This window comes from Solea senegalensis, linkage group LG14 (assembly GCF_019176455.1).
Source record: "Solea senegalensis isolate Sse05_10M linkage group LG14, IFAPA_SoseM_1, whole genome shotgun sequence".
In the NCBI taxonomy this organism is placed as follows: Eukaryota; Metazoa; Chordata; class Actinopteri; order Pleuronectiformes; family Soleidae; genus Solea; species Solea senegalensis.
In genome coordinates, this window is record NC_058034.1 from 23636994 (window position 1) to 23658593 (window position 21600).

At 42.3% G+C, this 21600-nt stretch overlaps 2 protein-coding genes across 2 annotated transcripts in view; one reads left to right on the forward strand and one right to left on the reverse strand.

Moving 5' to 3' along the window:
• mylk4b (myosin light chain kinase family, member 4b) overlaps window positions 1-6418 on the reverse strand; it is a 38949-nt gene extending 32531 nt beyond the window's left edge. The window contains exon 1 of the mRNA XM_044044371.1: window positions 6250-6418. Coding sequence (XP_043900306.1) covers window positions 6250-6314 — 65 coding nt within the window. The 5' untranslated portion in view covers window positions 6315-6418. The remainder of the gene's footprint in view (window positions 1-6249) is intronic.
• Window positions 6419-8153: 1735 nt separating this feature from the next.
• On the forward strand, window positions 8154-16555 carry serpinb1 (serpin peptidase inhibitor, clade B (ovalbumin), member 1). The gene is made up of 9 exons (XM_044044373.1): window positions 8154-8226; window positions 9933-10020; window positions 10142-10181; window positions 11212-11400; window positions 12999-13136; window positions 13220-13337; window positions 13421-13563; window positions 14710-14859; window positions 15835-16555. The coding sequence occupies exons 4-9, from the start codon at window positions 11233-11235 to the stop codon at window positions 16240-16242; spliced, it is 1125 nt and encodes a 374-aa protein (XP_043900308.1). The 5' UTR covers window positions 8154-8226; window positions 9933-10020; window positions 10142-10181; window positions 11212-11232; the 3' UTR covers window positions 16243-16555.
• The last annotated feature ends 5045 nt before the right edge of the window (window positions 16556-21600 follow it).

A 21600-nucleotide genomic window follows, 5' to 3' on the forward strand; every position in this document is an offset into this window, starting at 1 on the left:
GCCAGTTCCTTCAAATGTGCTGTTTTGAAGAATGCTCATGCTTTGATGTTTTGATGGTGTCGGCTGGGGGCGTGCCCTATAATGACCCCCGGGACGTTCACTTTAAAGGCATTGATTTACGTAGCACCCGAAATAAATCACCAGAAAAGGAAAACAAACCCACATTCAACATTAAACGCTTAAGAGGCGGGACTGCCTCAGTGACAGGACTTAAAGCCGAATAGATTGTTTACAATAGTTTGTTGCTTTAAGCAGCTGTTACAGTGTCAGTGTCCCAGCACTGCTGTAATTTGTGTATGTTTACACGGCGAGTTGACCCCGTGGTAATCCCCTGCTGTAACACGGGCAGAAAGGTTCCTGTCTGGGGAGGAAACAACATCTGAAAGAGTTTTCTCGTTATAACCAGGTTTATCTGATTTATTCTCTGGTGTGAGTGACTTATTGAGAACTGATTATTTTGATTGATCACATGTTTATGATTTGAAATAGATATAAAAACAGGCTCTGTCATCCAATACTATCAAACCTGACTGAGCGAGCATATGTGTGTATACAGCAGCACTACAGGGGCCGCCTGTTGAACGCCTGTTGCTCCATCCTTCCCTCACTTGTGAAGGAGATACTTAAACTCCTCCCCCTACCCAGAGCGGGTAATCCACCCTTTTCCAGCTGAGAACCATGGCCTCAGACTTGGAGGTGCTGATCCTCATCCCAACTGCTTCACACTCGGCTGCAAATCTTCCAAGCAAAAGCTGGAGGTCGTGGTTTGATGAAGCTAAGAGGACCACATCAGCCGCAACACGCAGGGACGAGATTCTCCCACCACCAAACTCGACACCCTACACCCCCACGGCTGCGCCTAAAAATTCTGTCCATAAAATCGGTGGAGTCCAACTTACTGCCGGCTACGCAAGCCAGACTAGCACTCCTTCGGTACAGGGACTGAATGGAACGCCCCATACTCCCAGGGCACTGGGGACATGGTCATAAGCCTTTGTTGAAGATCATCATGACAGGCCCAGTGGACCCTCACTACACGTTTGGGCCTACCATGTCCGTGCAGTGAAAAATAAATCCTCCTGCCGTGAAATAAACACCAGACGAACGTGAGTGTCTCTCTTCTACTCTGTATCACAGGTTCGGGCAGGGCCCCATGGGCAAATTCCCTGGCCACCAGACACTCACACATGGGCCCAGACACCGGGCCTTGGTTCACTGGCTCTTAAATGTCCTGTTCATGCTGGATCTTCTGAAGCGCTCTTTGTCTGACCCTTCACCCAGGACCAAGTCCCCCACCAGAGGCAAACCCCCCAGACAACATAGCTCCTAGGATCACTAGGGCATTCAAACTCCTCCACCAGGATGAGGTGGCAGTTAGGGGAGGAGCTGATGACAAGGCTTAATCAGCCTTGTGTGAATGCATTGTTTTGAATGTAACGGACATTTATTTATATTTAAATGTTACACATAACAGTTTTGCGCTTCATTTCAGACGCCTGAGACAGAACATGATGCTAAAATAAAAAATAGAGGCATCATCATCATCTGCAATTGCAATTGCATGACCAAAGCTGGACCTGGAGCTCTCGGCTGTTGAGAGATGTTCACCGGGGGGTACGAGGATCAAGCACATCCCGTGAGCGCGGTCAGTGTGTGTCCTGCGTCATGGTGCTGGGCAGCCAGGTCTTCATCTTACAGGCCATCTGGACCACTCTGGATGCGAGGGAAGCAAGTCTTTGTCATGTATCATCTTGCTCGGACACACGTGTAATCTGATTACTCGTTCGTGAGGTGCACTGTAATAGACCTCTCGCCTTTTCTTTTTTTTTCTTTCTAACCACAAGCCGTTCATGTTCCACTGCAAAATAGACTCTGATTATCAAAGACTTTAGAAGTGGGCGGGCAGAAGAAATATACACCTTTTCCTGACTTTCATGTTCATATAACTAATGTATATTTATAGAAAGCGTCACTTTTCACTGCATTCAACAGGCTGGCCCCTATACAGCAAGTTTATCTTACATTATCTAACCAACAACTTACTTTTACTTTACGTTTTTACTTTGAAGCAGGAACAAGACCTGTTGTGTCTGTGACACATGTGACATATATATAGATGTTAACGTTGTAATATATCTATAAATTCCAGGAGCGTCTGTCTGTGTGTCTGTCTGTGTTATTCACATGTCTCCCGGACTGATGGTCAGATTGATTTCAAAGTGACAGGTGTCTTGTTACGAGAACAAGTGCAGTTTGGATAAGTAATGCAAAAGACACTGTTAAATATGTCGCTAAAAGAAGGACACGTTGGGTTTCGCCCATCTACTGTAGCCACTCCCCCTCTCACTCACACAGCACTGTGGGCTTTTCCCGTCAGGAAAAGGCACAGAAACAGTTGCACGGGCACTGCACTAGTAATGTAGTGCTAGTAACAGCAGCAGCAGCTCTTGTGTCCCATGTATTAAAAGACGATTTTCTCTATGTGTGTTTTGTGTGAGAGTGTAATGTTACCAAACTTTAGTTTCCAGACAAAGACAAACACATTCATAAGATAGCGTAGATTTAAGCAAGTGCTGATTTCATTTTTATGTGGTGAGCATTTTATTAAATGGCCTTGTTTTTAATTCTAGCAACGATGTGTTTCTTGTCACACACACACATACTACAGAAAACATGAAAAGCATCACTGTCTGTAAGTCTTTACACTTCCTGTTTGTGGAGTCACAAGAGAGGGGTTAATATGATGATGCGTGATAAGTGTCAGTTATGGTGAAAATGACTGAGATGTTCTGAGTGTTATGAAATGACTTCTCCATGTTCAGGACAGTGGCCAAATGCTCCACCACAGTCTATACATAGCTGTGGGTTTATCATGGCAGGATAATTGCACAAGGCACAAACTGAGACACAGTGTCAGCAACAGGTGACAATACGACTGTGTCACTCTCATGTCGTCTCGGGTGATTAACAGGAATAATAAAGACATGAAGCAGGAATACCAGGGATTAGGCCGATAAGTTAAATATGTCCTCTTTGACTGCAACTAACGATTATTTTCATAATTAAATCTCATTCATCTGTTGATTCATTTTTGTAAGTAATGGTTTGGTCCATAAAATGATTAGTGTTGATGTTCTACACAAGTTATTCCGTTGTAATGACGCCTTTGTCATATGGAGCAAAGAAACCTGAAAATATTGATATTTAAGAAGATGAATAATCTAAGAACTTGTTTTAATTATTCAAAAAAAAGAAGCTCGAGCCGATGAATCAATTATCAAAATAGTTGATGATTAATTAAGCAACGATGAATTGTTGCAGTCCTAATGTCCTCTATGTTGTAACATGGTGGAAAAAAAGAATAGAACATAAAATCATATAAACATTCCTTTTTACTTTCACAATTTAGTTCAGCTTTACTGCAAACAAGACAAACAGTTTAAACTTCACAATGATTTACACAATTCCAGAAATCTGTCAACACAGAGATGGAAAAACATCTGCACATGATTTCTTGTTCATTTAACACGAGTAGACATAGATGCGGTCAGCTCACATAAGTACACTCTTCATTCACTATCGACATCTATTATAGAGTTGGAAAATTCTGTTTGTGGCTTAGTGATAGATAAATAAATAAATCAGCACAAATGTGTTGTTAACAGCTTGATAAATGATAAATGAATTGGTCCAATCCATGTCTAAAGCAACACAATGTAGGATTTCAACCTGTAACTTCTGTTTTTGGGTCCGTGCCACAAAAAGAACCACAACGTTTAAACTGACAGGACGTTGTTTGTACATTAAAAGTTCACTGGTGTCGTTGGCTTGTCGACAAATACACGTGGTTATTGCGATATAAACATGTATTTTGGGACATTTGTAATAAAAACAATACCACTTACCAACTGTGGGGGGAACCTGAGAGCATAGCCGACATTGTGTTGCTTTAATGTCACATAAATACACCACTAAGTGTCCTTAGCTTTGTCCTGTCCATGTTTAATGTGGCATATTCTGAAATGAAAATGGACAAGAGAATCTCCAGCTTCGTCTTCTGCTGTTGTGTATGTGCCTCTGGGTGAACGGATAACAACACAAGATAACATGGAGTGGTGGGCGGAGCCAGTGAGTCTGCTGCATGCATACATGTACAGACACATGTCAAATTGTAAATGGAGTGTGCTTGCTGTATAAGTGAGTATTAGTACAGAAGCATTAAGGATCAGAACAGGACAGAGGAGCCCGAGCGGGACGTTTGGCCTTGAATGGACAGTCTTCATGCCAAGGTGCTATCTCTTGCTTTCAGGGGCCTCGGCTGTCCTGATTTAGTGGTCGCATGGAAACAGTCATCAAAGCCTATAAACCAGAGGAATGTAGGGGAGGGCTGTGTGTCTGTGTGTCTGTGTGTGTGTGTGTGTGTGTGTGTTCCAGGTATTGCGCCTATTGTGGGGAACTAAATCTGTTAACACAGTCACATTATGAGGACTTCCTTATGTGGACAAAAAGCAGGTCCCCAAAACATAAATGATTTCAAGGTGAAGACAGGATTAGGTTAGGGTTAGTTTAAGTGTAGGGGTTTAGTGTAGGGTTAGTTTAGGGTTAGGGTTTTAAGTGTAGGGTTAGCTTTAGTAGGTTAGTTTAAAGGTTAGTTTAGGGGTTAGGTTAGTGGGGTAGGGTTGGCTTAGTAGGGTGTAGGGGGCTTTAAGTGTAGGGTTAGCTTAAGGTAGGGTTATGGGTTATTTTGGGTAGGGGTTAGCTTGGGTAGGGTTAGCTGTAAGTATAGGGTTACATAGGGTTAGCTTAAGGGTAGGGTTAGTTTAAGTGTAGGGTTAGTTTAAGTTTAGGGTTAGTTTAAGGTTAGGTTGTTAAGGGTCGGGTTAGTTTAAGTGTAGGGTTAGTTTCATTGTAGGGTTAGTTTAAGTGTAGGGTTAGTTTAAGGGTAGGGTAGGGTTAGTTTAAGAGAGAGAGAGAGAGAGAGAGGAAGGACCAACAAACTGATAAACCATAGGTATTGAGGACATTTTGGGAAAAGGAAGTCATTTAGTCTGGTCCTCACATCTGTAAAGGGCTTCTTGGGGGTTAAGACCTGGTTTTAGGGTTAGAGTTAGAATTTGGTTTCGAGTGCTTGTGTTGTAATTGTGTGTCTTAGAGTGTCCTCAGTGAGAAGTCCTCAGGACGAAGGACAAAGTGTTCGACTGCAAACTTCACGACAGATCCTCAACTGACAGTCACTTCGGCATCAAATTCTACTCAATTGCACGACATGATAATATCAAGTAATCAACAGGTTTATTTTACTCCTTCTAAACTTGACATTCCTGCCCCCACCCCCCAGCCTGCCAGCTCTGAGCAGCTTTCATCACGACTAAAGCCAAGTCCTGGTCAGGAGTATCACCACCAGTGCTCTCTGAAGTGTCCAATGTAAATAGTTGGACTCAGGGTGTTCTCTTAGAACTGTGCCAGCAGATTATTTCCAAACCACCCCAAACTCTGAGTACCACACACTTGGCACCCGTCAATGGAAAAAGAGTGCATATGAGTTCAGTCGCTTCCTATATTGGCTTTTGCAACAAGCATCACACTGGAGCCACACAGACACACTGTGATGACTCACATGGACGCACACGTGCCACAGTCTGTCTGCAGATATACACAGTTACTGATGTCCTGATAGATGCACAGCCGCTCCAGTCCTTCACACGGACAACAACTTAGCAACCTCGGCAGAACAGTGTAACTGTAGAACTTCATTCAATGTACTTTTCCATGTCGACAAAAACAAAGCAGGGGCCTTATTTTAGACCACGTCAGGCCGCATGACTTTTTGTTCTGCACCCAAATTATAGTCCACCTACTTCTGAACTGCAGTCAATAGCACTGTAATGACTTCTTTAATTGGGTGAAATGTAGTATTGTTTAATCTATTATGATAATATGTTACCATGACACACACTTTCCCATTAATTAATCTTTCAAATACTGTATACATGAGATTTACTGTGGCATATGATTTCATATGAAGTACAGTGAACAGAGTCAGTGCAGTAAATCAGCAGCTCCAAACAGGCTGCAACTGATACCGTTACAGTGAGGCGTTAGAATTCAGAACATGCTCATTATACGAGTTTAAGATTGCTTTGCCTTTCTGAAGAATGCACATATTATCAGCTGTTCCCGTGAGCTTGATCCAGGACTTTGTCCAGGATTTTATTTGACAGGTAAAAATAAAAACACAAGAAAACTCACCCTTGGTAGTTTGGGACATTTGCAATCACAAAAATCTTCTTCTCCTTTCCTCCCATGTCTCTCATGGGCTTGAGGTCTCCAGGTGTCCTCTCTTTGACCTTTGCTGGTTTGTACTCTTCAGGTCCTGGTGCGTTGGATGCTCTCTTCCACCCCGCACACACTCAGTGTGCAGCTCTGCTTACTTGTGGCTCTCTGCTGTTGAGAACCACATTATGTACACAGGATAAGTACTGGAGGGGGGTGTAGGTGAAGGGGGGCGGGGGTCTGCTTTAGGACCCAGAGACCACAAGCAGGGACAGAGTGGAGGAAGTGATCCAGGGAATGTGGCTTGTTATAATAGAACGAGAGGAACGCCAGAGTGCAAAGAGCAAGGATGACAGACTGAGAGATACAGGGGAGGAGACGTGGGGGGGGGGGGTTTACAACAATTGACAATATTTGAGTTACAGTAGCTCCTGTGGCTGAATGGAGGCTGTTGTCCAGTATTGTCCTTAACTTGGACAACATTGTCCTCTCTGACACCATCGTGTCCAACTCCATCCCCACAGTGTTACTGGCGGTGTGGATGAGTTTGTTGAGTCAGTTTGCATCAGTGACCCTCAACCCTCAACTTAATGATGAGGCAGAAGCGGATCAGTGACTCCCGTGAGTCAGGATTTCAAATTGCTGATTTTCATAATGGACTTTGATCCGGGGAGTGAGCGGTCTACAAAGCAACAGGAATGTGGCTAAAATCTGTTTTCCTTGTGAATCTGTTTCCACCGGCTCTACTCACCTCGTCTCGGCACAGTTCAGTTGTGTTTCCACTAGCATAGTAACCTGGTACCAGGCTTACTATGCGTGACGTCATCAGACTGACGACCACTGATTGGTCAGAGCGCCGTCACAGGAAGAGACGTCCGACACAGAAATCAAGCGGAACTGTTTGTCAGTTAAAAAGACTTAACAATCCTAAAAACGTGGTTAATCTCCAACAGTTACCAGGGAAATGTCTAAAATCTCAATATTTAACAGAGGAACAAATAGTTTTCATGCACTGATTCTAGTGATTCAGATACACTGAAAACAACTGCTTTACCGGTCACTAGTCACACGTTTGTGTGTGTGTGTCGTATAAAAGAAAGTCACCGCAGTTTCACGCAGCCTTGCAGAGATGACTCCGCCCACGTTGAGTAGGTACTTTTTTGTAGTGGAGATGCAACCTAAAGCGCGTGGTGTGGAGGTGAGGCGAGCCGAGACCAGAGTTGAAAAGGTCTGTATTATGCTAGTTCTTGGCACAGGGGCCAACAGGCTGCACACAAACAATAGTTCCATCCATTTTCTTCCACTTCTTTCTTCCCTCCACTTGAGGGTTGCTGGAGCCAATCCCAGCTGACAGAGAGCGAATGACGGGTATGTGCCCGCCCTTTTCGCTGGGAGATACACAACCATTCACTCTCACAGTCACGGCCATTTTATAGGGTTCCATTTACTTTGGTTCCATTGCTTCTTCATAACTGAATGAATATAAAGTCGTCCATCTTTAATTACACAAATATTACACATATATTTTGTTGTGACAAGCGTTCAGCTCATGCCTTTCATCAGATTGTCTCATTATCATGTTGTATCGTATGAGACTCCTCTGACCTTCCCATTAATGACTTCAGTCTTAAAGTCTTGACACTGAATCCTCTCTCACCATCCTGTCCATTTACCTTGTGTGTGTGTGTGTGTGTGTGGCTGTGGGCTTTATCAGACCAACAGCGCCCCCCCCGGGCCACATGTTTGTACTCCACCCCTGCTATATTTAGTCCACACTCAATTAGATGATCTTAGAACAACAGAGTGTGTGTCCGAGGGGGAAAAGGCCACAGAGGATACAGTCACAGCGTGTGTGTGTGTGTGTGAGTCGTGTAATATACAGTAAGACCACGATGGTACCACGAGGAGCTGCAGCTACAGAGGGATCCGTTTACACGGTTCACTTGGAGTAAGGTGAGTTGTAGGTGTGAGTATTCTCCTAACGATCAAGTGGAATGGATTCAAGGCGAAGCAATGGAAACAGAACATGATGCATGGATGCTGGTAAATGTGGGTCATTGCTCTCTGGCTCCCTCGAGTGGAACATTTAACTGTGGGTTTTTCATGCTGAAAATTCAGGGCCTATTAAAGTCTACTTTGGGTTTTTAAGGCACACAAATGTTTTTTTAAGGTTAAAAATGATTTTAAAATCCCGACGATGAAATGAAGCACTGAAATGACACGTCTCTTGAAACTCTGCTGTCATAAAACAATCAGCATGCAGAACAAAGGGAGGTGGGCATCTCTAATAGGGGAGACTATGGGATGGTGGTTATGTCACACAGGACTGTGTCCAAAGGTGTGTTTTGTTGGTTGCCAGTGGATACTGTGAGTGTCTGAGCCATAATCTCAGCTCAGTAGATCACACAGACACTCCCTTCACGTGTTTCAAAAGTCCATTCACTCACTATTCATCATTATCAGACACAGTTCAGGAGTGTGCTTGTATTGATAAACTATCCTCTTTGGTTATTAAAAACGGGTTGTTCTTCTGACAGTTTTAATTTGGTTCGTTTTCGTTGCTGATATCTTGAAAAATAAAACCATGCAATCATATTTGTAAATAATGCTATAGTCTATAGCTGACATAGGGCACCAGGCGAGGTTCACCCTGGACAGATCGCCCAGTCCATGGCAGGGCCACATATAGAAACATCCACCCTGCACGTGTTACCGTGACGTTTGAAAACTAATACTACCGTTTACCAACTGTAGGGGGAAGTAGAGAGCAAATACTACATTGTGTTTCTTTACAACTGATCAGTTGTAGGTTGACCTTAAACAGTCTACTGTGATGCATTGTGTGTACACACACACACAATAAAAACTTTAATTTACAATATTCTGATTGTGTGTTACATGTTTCAGTGTTTTAAGGATAGCATCTGTATTAAAAGAGAACTGACCAACCATGGTTCAAACATGAGGGCGGATACTTTTCCTATCGTCACTGACTGTGGGTTAGTCAGTTCAGTTCAGTGTCAGTCCACATGCATTTTATCTTAACACCTAATCTTCATTTATTTTGCAGCCTCTCTGTAAAGTCTACATTGGTTATGAAATAGGCACACAAACGCCCATAAAGTTTGTTTAAGTAGCATGTATAAGGTTATATAACACAGGATTGTGTCCAAAGGTTTCCATGAATCACAAATGTGAATGTTGTTTTGTTGGTTGCCAGTGGATACTGTGAGTGTGAAGGCGAGTCCATCACACAGACACTATTCATCATTATCAGACACCGTTCAGGTTTTCTCAAGTGTGCTTGTATTGATCAATGATCATGTTTGGAGCACCATGACATGAAAGTGCTGTTCTGATGGACTCGCTAGACACCACACATGTTCAAGTTAACCACCCTCGAGACCGGCATTAGCCTCAGAGGTTAAATACCCGGTTCCTCCCACTGGATAGTCAGAAGTGAAGAAGCCTCTTGGATGAGAGGGGAAACATAGTCCACCGCTCACTACTGAAGAAGAAGTCTACTGCAGTGACGCACTGCTTCACTCTCACTATACTTTAAAGGTTTCAATGACTTTGTTTTACCTGCACTGATCATATGTCTGACAAATGCATCAGTGAACGTCACCAAACACTGATCTGTTTTTTTCTGTCATCAGTGCATTATCGCCCAGTCACGCGCACGGCCACACCCACAGGCTTTGCATACCGTGCTTTCAATAAATGACCAGTGGTCCAACAGCTCAGGTACGAGTCAAACTCTGTGTGTTGTTGCAGTCTGTGCATTTTATCACAGTGTTCTCACTTGTCCGTGCTTTTTCTTCACGCGCGTGTGTGTTTGTGTGTGTGTGTGTGTGTGCGCGCGCAGGGAACAGCGGAAACAGCTTCAGTCGCATTCAGACGATCAGGTAAATAATCTGTTTAACACACTTTTAACACAGTCTCTCTCTCTCTCACACACACACACACACACACACAGTATCACGTGACGTTATTTCACAGCAGCCAGATTGTTATTTCTTTTCTTTTTTCTAAGTAATGCGTGTTTATTTCCGGGTAGAGAATGACACGCTACATTTAAGAAGATGTTCACAGACTCGAACTCCATCATTGAAACGCACGCGACACATGTTTTGAATGTCTACGAGAAAAGAGAGAAATAACTCCACGATGCCATTAAAGTCACATCACGTGTTTTCTTTGTATTATAAAACAATATGCTTTTATATCACTTTTGTGAATATTTATTAGTAATCATTGTCATAAACCTCAACAATATTCCGTGTTTTGACTTTTTGAACTACCACTTCAAAAGTACTACCACTTTTGAAGTGGTAGTAAGTGCCAGTACTCTCCACTTATCCACATGCATGTCTGTTGGTATTACTAAATCATTCAACATTAAATTATAACACTTTCCAGCACATAAAAGATACCAGAAGTAGTAATTACTAATAACCTAAATAGAGAACTTGCAAATGTATTCAAAATAGTAAAGTTAAGGTCACACGTATTGACCCACTACATCAGAGGTGTCAAACTGGCGGCCTGTGGGCCACATGTGCCCCCCCATCGATTCTATGTGGCCCACAACTTAATGTCATATTATAATGAAAACAAATGAGATGTTTGGTTGTTACTTTACATGTAGCCGTATTGAATTTATTACATTCAACATTAAATGTCTATATATATGTATGTATATATATATATATATATATATATATATATATATATATATATATGTATATGAGCTTGGCTGGTGTTTTAATTATAGTTGTCAGGGTTATTTACTTAATTATAGATTTATTTCTCCGTTTTTGACAGTAACAGATTTATACCATCAGCATTAGTGCATTAGGAGGTGTGTGTGTGTGTGTGTGTTACATTTAAGTTCCATATAAACAGCTGATTGCTAATTTCTTTTACTTGTTACAGGGGAAGCCAACATCGTCAGTTATGGCCAACATCAGCGCCTCAAACACCATTTTTGCCTTGGAACTGTTACGGACTCTGAGTCAAGAAAACCCCAATGGAAACATGTTCGTCTCTCCGCTGAGCATCAGCTCAGCTCTGGCTATGGTCTACCTCGGAGCGAGAGGAGACACAGCTGCTCAGATGGCAAAGGTAAACACTGCCGTCTCTCTGCTCTGATGGGCCTGTAGCAGTGCGTGGAGTTCAGCCTGTCGACGCAGGTGTGTCTCCTGGCTCAAATAGAAAGGTGTGTCAAGTGAACTTCGACCTCAACAAACAGGCTGTGCATTGTTTGCTAAAAAAAAAAAAAAAAAAAGCAGAACGTTGTTGAAACTGGTTGTTCCACATTTGATTTGTGGCTTTAGTTCACGACACCTATTATGTTATTATGTTAATTCTACACCTTTTCTGTCATCGATATTAATGACTTACTGTACATGTTTTTTCACTCAGGTTACTGATTTATGACTGAACACCTTTACAGTAGCCTGTGTTACACAGTAGCCTGTGTTACAGGCGTGACACACAGTTACATGAGCTTTTTTTTGGATCGCCATGATCGCCTAACTGCAAGTTTCTGAAGTTTTTAAGTGTGTGTGTGTGTGTACACGTGTACAGTGACTGTCAAACAAATACAGCAATTACACATGGACTATATGTAACATCAGCGTGACATTATTCTGTGACATGTCTAAAATGACCCTCATGACAAAATATTCACTGTTCATTTTCAGTTTGACTATAAAGGAGTAGTTTTTGTTTGTGGTGTGACTGTATGAGGCACTGACACGTGTGTGAGGCATGTCTGCCCTCTGCTGGCAGCTCATGTCATGTCACTCTTGCAGGACAAACATGTTCACGTAAGAGCTTTTGAACAGGAAATGCATAAATCCAGCAATTTTGACCATAGAAATGTTGAAATCTTGCAGAAAACTCATTTATAGGACAGTTAAGTGGACAAATTGATTGTCTTTTATCAGGGTCAGTATTTTATTTGCTCTGCCTCCCCTGACCGCACGTCGCTGAGGCCATACTGACAAGATCCTTAATCCGAACTCCTCAAAAAGGTTATGTAAAACAATGACATGTTTCTTTCATGGCGCTCCATAAAATGCCTTTGAATGTGTTTAAAGAAGGCAGTCTGTGGCGACAGCTCATTCCATGTCCATGATGCATAGAAGGAGAAAGATCACTGATATTATTACGTCATTACAAAGTGATCTGCTGTGGCTGCGTTGCTGCCAAATATTTGTTAACAACATTTTATTTAATCAGTTTTAATTTAAAATCTTATGTAAAAAGTATTGATGAACATTATAGGTTTGTGTTGGAGCTTGTAGTGCACATCGGTTCCAAATATGGATTATTGGCCTCAATTATTTTTATCAATATTGTCCCTGAAAAAACAATATTGGTCAAGTATTACAGCAATTGATTAAATATTATACAAACATGTGATTATCTATGTAATTGACATATCATTAATATATAATATTAATGTGTTTTGGTAGGGCTTCTCAGTAACGGTAATAATAATAATAATAATTATAATGATAATTTATTGCTAACGAGTCCAAAACACTTCAATGCTGTGTTTGAACGGATCTCAAAACCTCAAACACTCCGGACTAATATCTGCATGACACATAACGTAATAGTATATAAAAACGTGTGCATTTATTTAATATCGTAATCCCATTCATAAACAAAAATACAGTATAGTAACACGTGAGAGTTGTGCGTGTCCTCAGGCCCTGTCATTCAGCGAGGGTGAAGGTGTCCACGCAGACTTCGAGAAGCTTAACACAGACATCATCACACCGTCGGCATCTTACACTCTGAAAACAGCCAATCGTCTTTATGGAGAGAAAACGGCCAACTTCCTGCAAGTGAGTCTGCAGCCTTCACTTCCTTCAAAAGACACGTGTACAATGACTGAATGAATGAATGAAATATAATCTGCTCTCTGCAGACTTTCCTCGACGCTACGCAGAAGTACTACCATGCCGACCTGCAGGCTGTGGATTTCACTGGGGCTCCAGAGGCGTGCAGAGCGGACATCAACAGCTGGGTCGAGGAGCAGACAGAAAGTGGGAATTCAAAATGCATGAAATCATTGCGTACATCCTGTGTGAATCGCTATTCAGTGGTGACCTCATCTGTTCCCTTGCAGACAAGATAAAAGATCTCCTGAAGCCAGGAACAGTCACTACGAATACGAGGATGGCTCTGGTTAATGCTATCTACTTCAAGGGGAACTGGCTGAAACGCTTTGATCAAGCAAACACCAAAGAGATGCCCTTTAAAATCACTGAGGTGAAAAATAACTTACTTGGTTCTTCACCTACATTTCAGTCTTAATCATTTATCAATTCTGCATTTAACTCATCCTCTACTAAAAAGCGTCCTAGCTTTTGACCTAGTGGGGACTCAAACCTGCAACCCTCCAGTAACAAGTTGTTCTTCCACTTGGACATGGGCTGCCCATAAACCTTTCCTTTTATTAAGAAATTCTATCTTCCACATTTCCAGAGGTTGTTGAAAGAATGTGATCTTTTGCCAAACAAAAACAAAATGTGCAGAGCAAATGTATATCACAAGCTTATTTTCACTTAATTACAGTCATACATACATATCATGCTATTATGTGGCATCTGTTTTACCCTTTTTTTCGTAAACTTTCTCTACACCATTTGTTTTTGTCGGGCTACAACCATTCATCGATACTTAATAGATCACTACATTCAAACAACTTTCTCTGATTTTTCAGCTTCTCAGATGTTGAGTATTGTCTGTTTTCGTTGCTCCATGTGACAAAGAAGTCACTCCAACTGAATATTTTTAAACAATTATAAGAGAGAGAGAGTCTCTTTTCATCCATTATGCTTCCATAAGGCCAAACGTAGTACCAGTAGATACACACACACCCATAATCCGCACATTAGATTTGGCAGAGATCCCTGAGAGATCCAGATCCCTTTCCTGGTGCAATCCTGCTTGGGACCAGCACTGGATGTGCAGCACCCCCCTGTGGCTGGAGTCAGTATAGAGTGTCTATGGGCTGCCCCAAATTGAAGATAAAATAATGAGTTAATATTTATGAGTGTACAATCACCTGATAGTATGAATTATAATCATTTTAAATTAGCCTTCTTTAGTGGACAAAATAAACATCTGAGTTTTAAACTGAAGGCTCTCCAAGACATGTGGAAGGGAAGGGTGAGGTGACGGATAGTCATTAATTGTATACACTGTTCCACGGCTAAAGTAGTGGTGTTTTATTGTGAAAGCCATTTTAGAAGCCCATGTCAGTTTGAGTTTCCAAGATGGAAATCCGAGTTCAGGACCTCAGGAATTTTTAGTCAAATGTCTGTACGTCATAAAACTACACCTCAAATACATGAGCAAACTTTATAAAAAACTTGATACCGTCACCTGAACTATATGTCTCCTTATTGTCAGAATGAGACCAAACCGGTTCAGATGATGTACCAGATGAAGAAGCTGCCCTACAACTACATCCCCGACCACAACCTGCAGATCCTGGAGCTCCCATATGAGGGAAACGAGCTGAGCATGTTCATACTGTTGCCTGAGAACTCTGTGCAGGAGGTACAACACGTGTTTTCTTCTGTTTAAAACAGCTTTATTTGATTTGTTGCATTCAGAATCACAGATAATCCCTGCTGTGGACCCCCAGCAATAAACAGTAGAGAGTCAGAGATAAAATGAGACATCATGGCACTTAAAGGGCCTGGTAGAGACCAAATGTAAGTGGTGTTTGGACCCATATGCAGCACACAGACAGGCGAGCTCAGTTCTTAGCTTTTATTGCAATGAAAGCTTAGTCAATTTAGGCTTTTGTCAGGCAACTGTACAGGCGGGGGGAAGTCGAGACGAGCAAAGTCCAAAACCACGGTAAACAATCCAACCAGGCAGGTTGGGAGTACTGGAAGGTGAGGCATGGAGCGGAACGGTCACAATAAACAGTATAAACAGAAAAGAAGCAGCATTGCATACGCCATGAATGAAAGTATACTAAAAACAACATTTTTGACTGCTTTCTTTTATTATCAAGACTGAGGTCTGTTAAAAACAATCTTTAAATTGAAGGTGAAATAAATAGTTTTAATGTTATTGATACAGGACATTTTTGGCTCTCGAGGGGATGAGAGGGAGTAAAAAAAATAAATAAATTGTTAGTTGTTGTGAGTAATCAGTGATATCTCCCAGGCTGTGTTATCAATCATATGAATATATTTACCACTTCATCTCAGTTTTAAAATGGAAATCGCTCACTCTCCTGCACCAAAGTCTGTGGAGAAAATCACTGTTTTAAGCTCGCCGGGACACAGGAGCTGCTGGTCTACTGCTGCCTCATTTTGAGGTGAATTTGAACTTAATATTTCACGTACTGAGGTCACAAAATGACACATTTAAACTTACTGTGATGGAAAATGACTGGCTGAGTTAGCTATTCATAAAGTGAAAAACACTTGACCTAACTGCGTTGAACACATTTCTGATGCACACTGATGCTTGAATAACGTTTGAGAGATGCAATAAAATGCGTTTGCCCTGTTGCAGCTGGAGAAGGCGCTGACGCAGGAGAGGCTGGACGAGTGGACCAACAGAGAAAACATGGACGTGGAGTCAGAAATCGTCGTTCATCTGCCAAAGTTCAAGCTGGAGGACGACTACGAGCTGAACGGGCCTCTGGCTCAACTGGGCATGAGTGACGTGTTCTGCTCGGCAAAGGCCGACCTGTCTGGCATGAACGGTGAAGGGGGACTCTTCCTGTCCACAGTGGTACACAAAGCCTTTGTGGAGGTCAATGAGGAGGGCACAGAGGCAGCTGCAGCCACCGCTGGAATGGTGTCCTTCTGTATGCTCAGAGAGGAGCACTTCACTGCAGACCACCCCTTCCTCTTCTTCATCAGGCACAATAAGACCAAGTCCATCCTCTTCCTCGGCAGGTTTTCATCTCCTCAGTAGACAGAACTTGCAGAGGACGAAGTTGGCCACTCATAGTACACACGCGCACGCACACATACACACCCCAAAAGCAAAGTCTTTTAATAAGCGCTTTATTTTCTGTGATGATTTGCTAATTCACTATATTTTGCACTGGGTCATAAATGTAACTCAATTAATGAATAATGAAGAAGAACTTTATGATTTACTGAATGGTTTGTAATTTTAGAATTAACAATGGAAACAGTAGAAGGCCAGCAGCTTATATAATATTTTGCATGTGTATGTGAAAAATAAACAGACATTTAAAGTGACTGTGCTGACCTGGTCCAAACGATGGAGTTTGCGCGTGTGTGTGTGTGTGTGTGTGTGTGTGTGTGTGTGTGTGTGGGGAGTTTAGATACTCTAAACTGGGAGAATAGATGGTTGTTTAACTCATTCAGTTCAGTTGTATTCGAGTACTAACATAAACCTCAGAGGACAAAAACATATGCAAAGGTCAAGATAAATAGCACCTATTACAAACTGAATGTAAAGTCAATACAAAATTTGCCTTGAAGGGCTTTACAGTCTGTACAGCAAGTGACAACCTCTGTTCTCAGGAAGAGCCAGAGGAGGGATCCTTCTCCCAGTACAGACAGACGTGCAGTATGTAGCTACACTACCGGTCTAAAGTTGTCAAACACCCCAAGTTTTCTGGGTTTTTTTTTTAATGAAATTCAAGCAGTTCAAGTCCAATGAATAGCTTGAAATGGTAAGTGGTGAACTACTAGAGGTAAAACAACAATAATGATAATAATAATGATAATAATAATAATAATAATAATAAGTAGGTTACCCAAATTACACAAAAACAAGTTAAAGCGGTTCTGCAGCAATGTAGGTCGATCTATTTCCAACAGTTGTTCCAACTTTTCTTGATTACTTACAACCCCCCCTCTGTCTTGGAACACACGGTGCCATACAGTGACAAGTTTGTGAAAGTCAACAGCTTGCTAGATAAGCAGCTCACAGGACAACAGCTTAATAGTGGTCGTAGTCAGCATGTCTCAGTTTCAACTGTGAAAACAAGCCTTCAAGAGGTTTGTCTGGGCCATGAAACACCTCCAGTGGACTACTGAAGACTGGAAGAAGGTCATATGGACTGAGGAATCAAAGTTTAAATCTTCGGTTCATCAAGCAGGATCTTCACACACCATAGAGTAGGCGAAAGGATGGTTCTGTAGTGTGGGACATCAAACACGACAAGAGGAAGTATGAGTGAGAGGCAACCTGAAGCATCCTGCAGAGCCATGCAGTGCCCTCTGGTATACACCTAACTGGTCAGGGGTTCATCCTGCAGCAAGATAATGACCCAAAACATAAGTCCAAGCTACGCCATGAGCTTGAAAACATGGAGTGGCCCACACAGTGTCCAGACTTAAACCCCATCCCGCTGGTTTGGGATGAACTGAACAAAAGAGTGAAAGCAAAACAACATTCATTAGAACTTCTGCAAGAGCTGGGAAGAACTTTCTGAGGAACGTTTGACTCCCATTGTAGAAAGAATGGCACCAGTGTGTTCAGCCGTTATATCTGCCAAAGGCGAATCAAAAGTTGTGTACGAGCACACCAAAGCGCAGTCATGTGGGGTCACGTGAGCGGCGTTACTGTCAGGGAACCAGCGGTATAATGTGAAAACTTTACAAGAAATGTGAATAAATTAAGGCGATTTCCTTTTTTTTTTTAAAAATATAATGACAAAGCAGGTTTTAATTATTTATTATTATTCATTGCCTGCTAGCAATTATTTTCAAACTTATTATTGATGGATTCACAAGCTGTTGGTTTTTGCACAGTTTACTGCAACTTTAAACGTTATCGTAGAGTTGAGGCAGATCAACATTTTAAAAAAGACCTTACAAATATACTTATTACTAAAGATAACATTGTAAATGTACGGAAACCCATTTGCCCCAGAAGAAAAAAAGGGTAAACCTTAGACTCGATAATAAAAATATCCTCAAAGTCGACTACTTTTTTGTCGCATACTTTCGACTTGCTTTGAGGATATGTTTTATTATCAAGGAAATTATATTATTATATTTACCAGGTGTAATTTACAACTTACCTTTATGAAAATGCTTGGAACACACCGACATGTGTGAGGGAGTGTGGTCGAAGGTGAGCTCCGGTCTTCTTACTGCAGCTATCAATGCCACGCGTCACCTCTTTGTTACTATTGTTCTTACAAGATGGAAAGCGATAGAAAGCGATTCCTTTCGTTTACCACACAGCAGCTGCTCGCCTTTTCCCGCCGAAAATATATGCCCGCGCGAAGATGCCTTCCGTACCCAGAATGCATTACGTCGTCAAGTCACACTGGACGAGCTCACGTCAGGATCCCCGTAGAGCGAGTTATGGCGTATTTCCACATTCATTAAGCAAGGTATTCCATATAGGGTGCTGGGAAAGGGGGAGGATCAGGATAGTGGTGGAAGTGTGGGAGACAGAGGAGAAGGTGGTTATAATTAATTATTATAACCCATGTAAAAGGTTGGAGCTGGAACAATTACTGGCAATACCAGGGCAAAACAGTCAAACATTAATATGGTGTGCAGATTTCACTGACCATAGCTCAGTGTGGGGCATACAAACTAATTCAAATGGGAAAGTAGTTGAAGAGTTGATGGATGAAAGGAACTTGGTATGTATTAATGATGGGAGAGGAACGAGGGAGAACACAGCTACAGGGAATGAGTCAGCATTAGATAGAACACTAGTGTCAGGTGTAGGTAGTGACCACTACCCAGTGACATGTTCGGTAGGAGAGAGAATGGAAGGAAGTGGGTATACGCTAAGGCAAAATGGGATCTGTTTCAGGAGTGAGGAAGAACTGACAAGAGTAAAGATAAATGAGAACATAACCTCAGGAATTTGAAGGTCAGCAGAGGGAGCCATCCCCCAGAGTAAGAGCAAGATAAATAGGAAACTGGTACCGTGGTGGACAGAAGAATAGCAAAAATAGGAAGAACAACACCTGCAGGAGAAGTATGGGGAATGACAAAAAAGATGGGGGGAGATAGAACAGTACATGGCATTGAAAATCTATCAGAAGAGGGGAGGAGGAGGAGAGAGAAAACGGTGAATCAGCGTCCAGGTGTGCTCGACAGGAGGGAAGAAACAGGTGAAGCAATTGACAAACTGTTTACTATGACAGAAATGACGAGGGCAATAAATAAATCAAGACCAACCTCCCCAGGGAAAGATAAGATATGCAATATAATGCTAAAACAACGAAGGGAGAGAGCGTTATTAAAGTTGCTGCTATTGTACAACAAGGTATGGACAGAGGGAAGATTACCAAGTGCCTGGAAAGAAGCAGTCGTGGTCCCCATAAGAAAACATCCGACACAACCCACTAGTTACTGTACAGGCCAATAGCCTTAACATCAAATCTGTGCAAAATAATGGAAAGGATGATAACAGAAAGATTAACATGTGATCTTGAAAAACGAGAAATGATGGCAAATTATCAAAGTGGTTTTAGAAAAGGAAGAAATACAATGGATGCAGTGATAAGGCTAGAGACAGGGATAATAAAGAATCAGTAGTGCCAGTGTTTTTTGATATTGAGAAAGCATATAATTTGATGTGGAAGGAAGGGTTATTAATAAAGCTGTGCAAGATGGGTATAAGAGGAAGGGTGTACAACGGGAGTAAGAAGAAAAATACAGGTACGAGTCGGGGTAGAGCTGTCAAGGTAGAGAATGGGACCCCTCAAGGGAGCGTGATTAGCCCTTTACTCTTTACAGTAATGATCAATGATGTGTTCTCAAAAGTACCAGAGGAGATAGGTAGGTCACTCTTTGCGGATGATGGGGTCTTGTGGAAAAGAGGAAGTACAAGGGGCTATTGATGAGGTGGTGGAGTGGGGCTATGATTGGGGATCTCAGTGGAAAAAACCCAGACAGTGTATTTTAGCAGGAAATGAAGAGAGGAAGGAATGAAAATGAATGAAAAAGAGTTGGAACATTTACATTTTTGGGTGTAGTGTTTGACTCACAGTTAACATGTTCAGGGCATATTGCTAGAATAGAAGAGAAGTGCAAAAAAGTGATCAATGTGTTGCGATGTTTGACAGGTAGGAGTTGGGCAGCTAGTTGCTCGGCACTGAAAAGAGTGTATGTGGCTTTAATAAGAAGCTGGATGTGAGTCAGGCGCTGAGCGTCTGCAGTGGGGCTGTTAAGACAACGCCAGTACCTGCGTTACAGGTAGAGACGGGAGAGGTGGCTCTGGGGCCGAGAAGGAAGCAGTTGACGGGAAATTACTGGCGAATTTGAAGGGACAATGTGATTCTCACCCGACGAAAGTGGTACTGCAGGAGTGCTGGGAGAATGGGAAGAGTCAGAGGGAAAATCAGAGGGAGAGTAGGAAAGAAATTGGCAAATGAACTGGGAGTCTTAGCAGTGAGAATAAGCCCTACAATAGTCTGTAGTCCAGCAACACCATTATGGATGCTTGAGGGCCCGAAAATAGACTAGCATCTGTTAGAAATTAAAAGAAAAGGAAAGGGTCAAATAGATTTGGTAGGTGAGTTTGAACGTCACGTACTCTCAAATCAGTACCCTGTTGTGTCGGGCCTCTTCCACCCATCTAGAGCTACCAACACTGGCAGCATCTCCACCGTGTAGACCCCCAACATATTTGATGTTCTCCTACTTAGCCACATCCTCCTCTCTGGCACAGCCACCCGCCATCAGCACTAAGTCCCCATACTCTCTATGGGGACTTAGTGCTGATGGGGCTCGGGAACCTGAAACAGGAGTGACAGGATTTGGGGTGGCTGTGCCAGAGAGGAGGATTGGGCTAAGTAGGGGAACATCGAATATGTTGGGGGTCTACACGGTGGAGATGCTGCCAGTGTTGGTAGCTCTAAGATGGGTGGAAGAGGCCCGACACAACAGGGTACTGATTTACTCAGATTCCTCATCAGTTCTGTGGAGCATGGTGGAGTGGCTCAGTGGTTAAGACCAGTACCCTGTGTGCAAAAGACATCATGGTCGCAATGGTCGCAAGTTCGACTCCACCCCTGGCACACCCCTGAACAGAGGAGGTCAGGTTGGATTTATGTGGGTACCAGCGCATGCAGGAGTGAGGGGGAATGAGAGGGCAGATAAATTGGCAAAGAGGGCATTAAGGAAAGAAAGAGTAGAAATGGAAGTGAATGAATAAATCACTTAAATTGGTAGGGAAACATCAGACAGGAATCTGTGGAACATGTACTTTTGAGGTGTAGGGCATATGAGGCAAATACAGAGGTGATAAAATAATCTATGGAAATTAGAGGATCAACAATTTCATTTAAAGGCAGTAATGGAAATGAGTGAGATAGTGGTG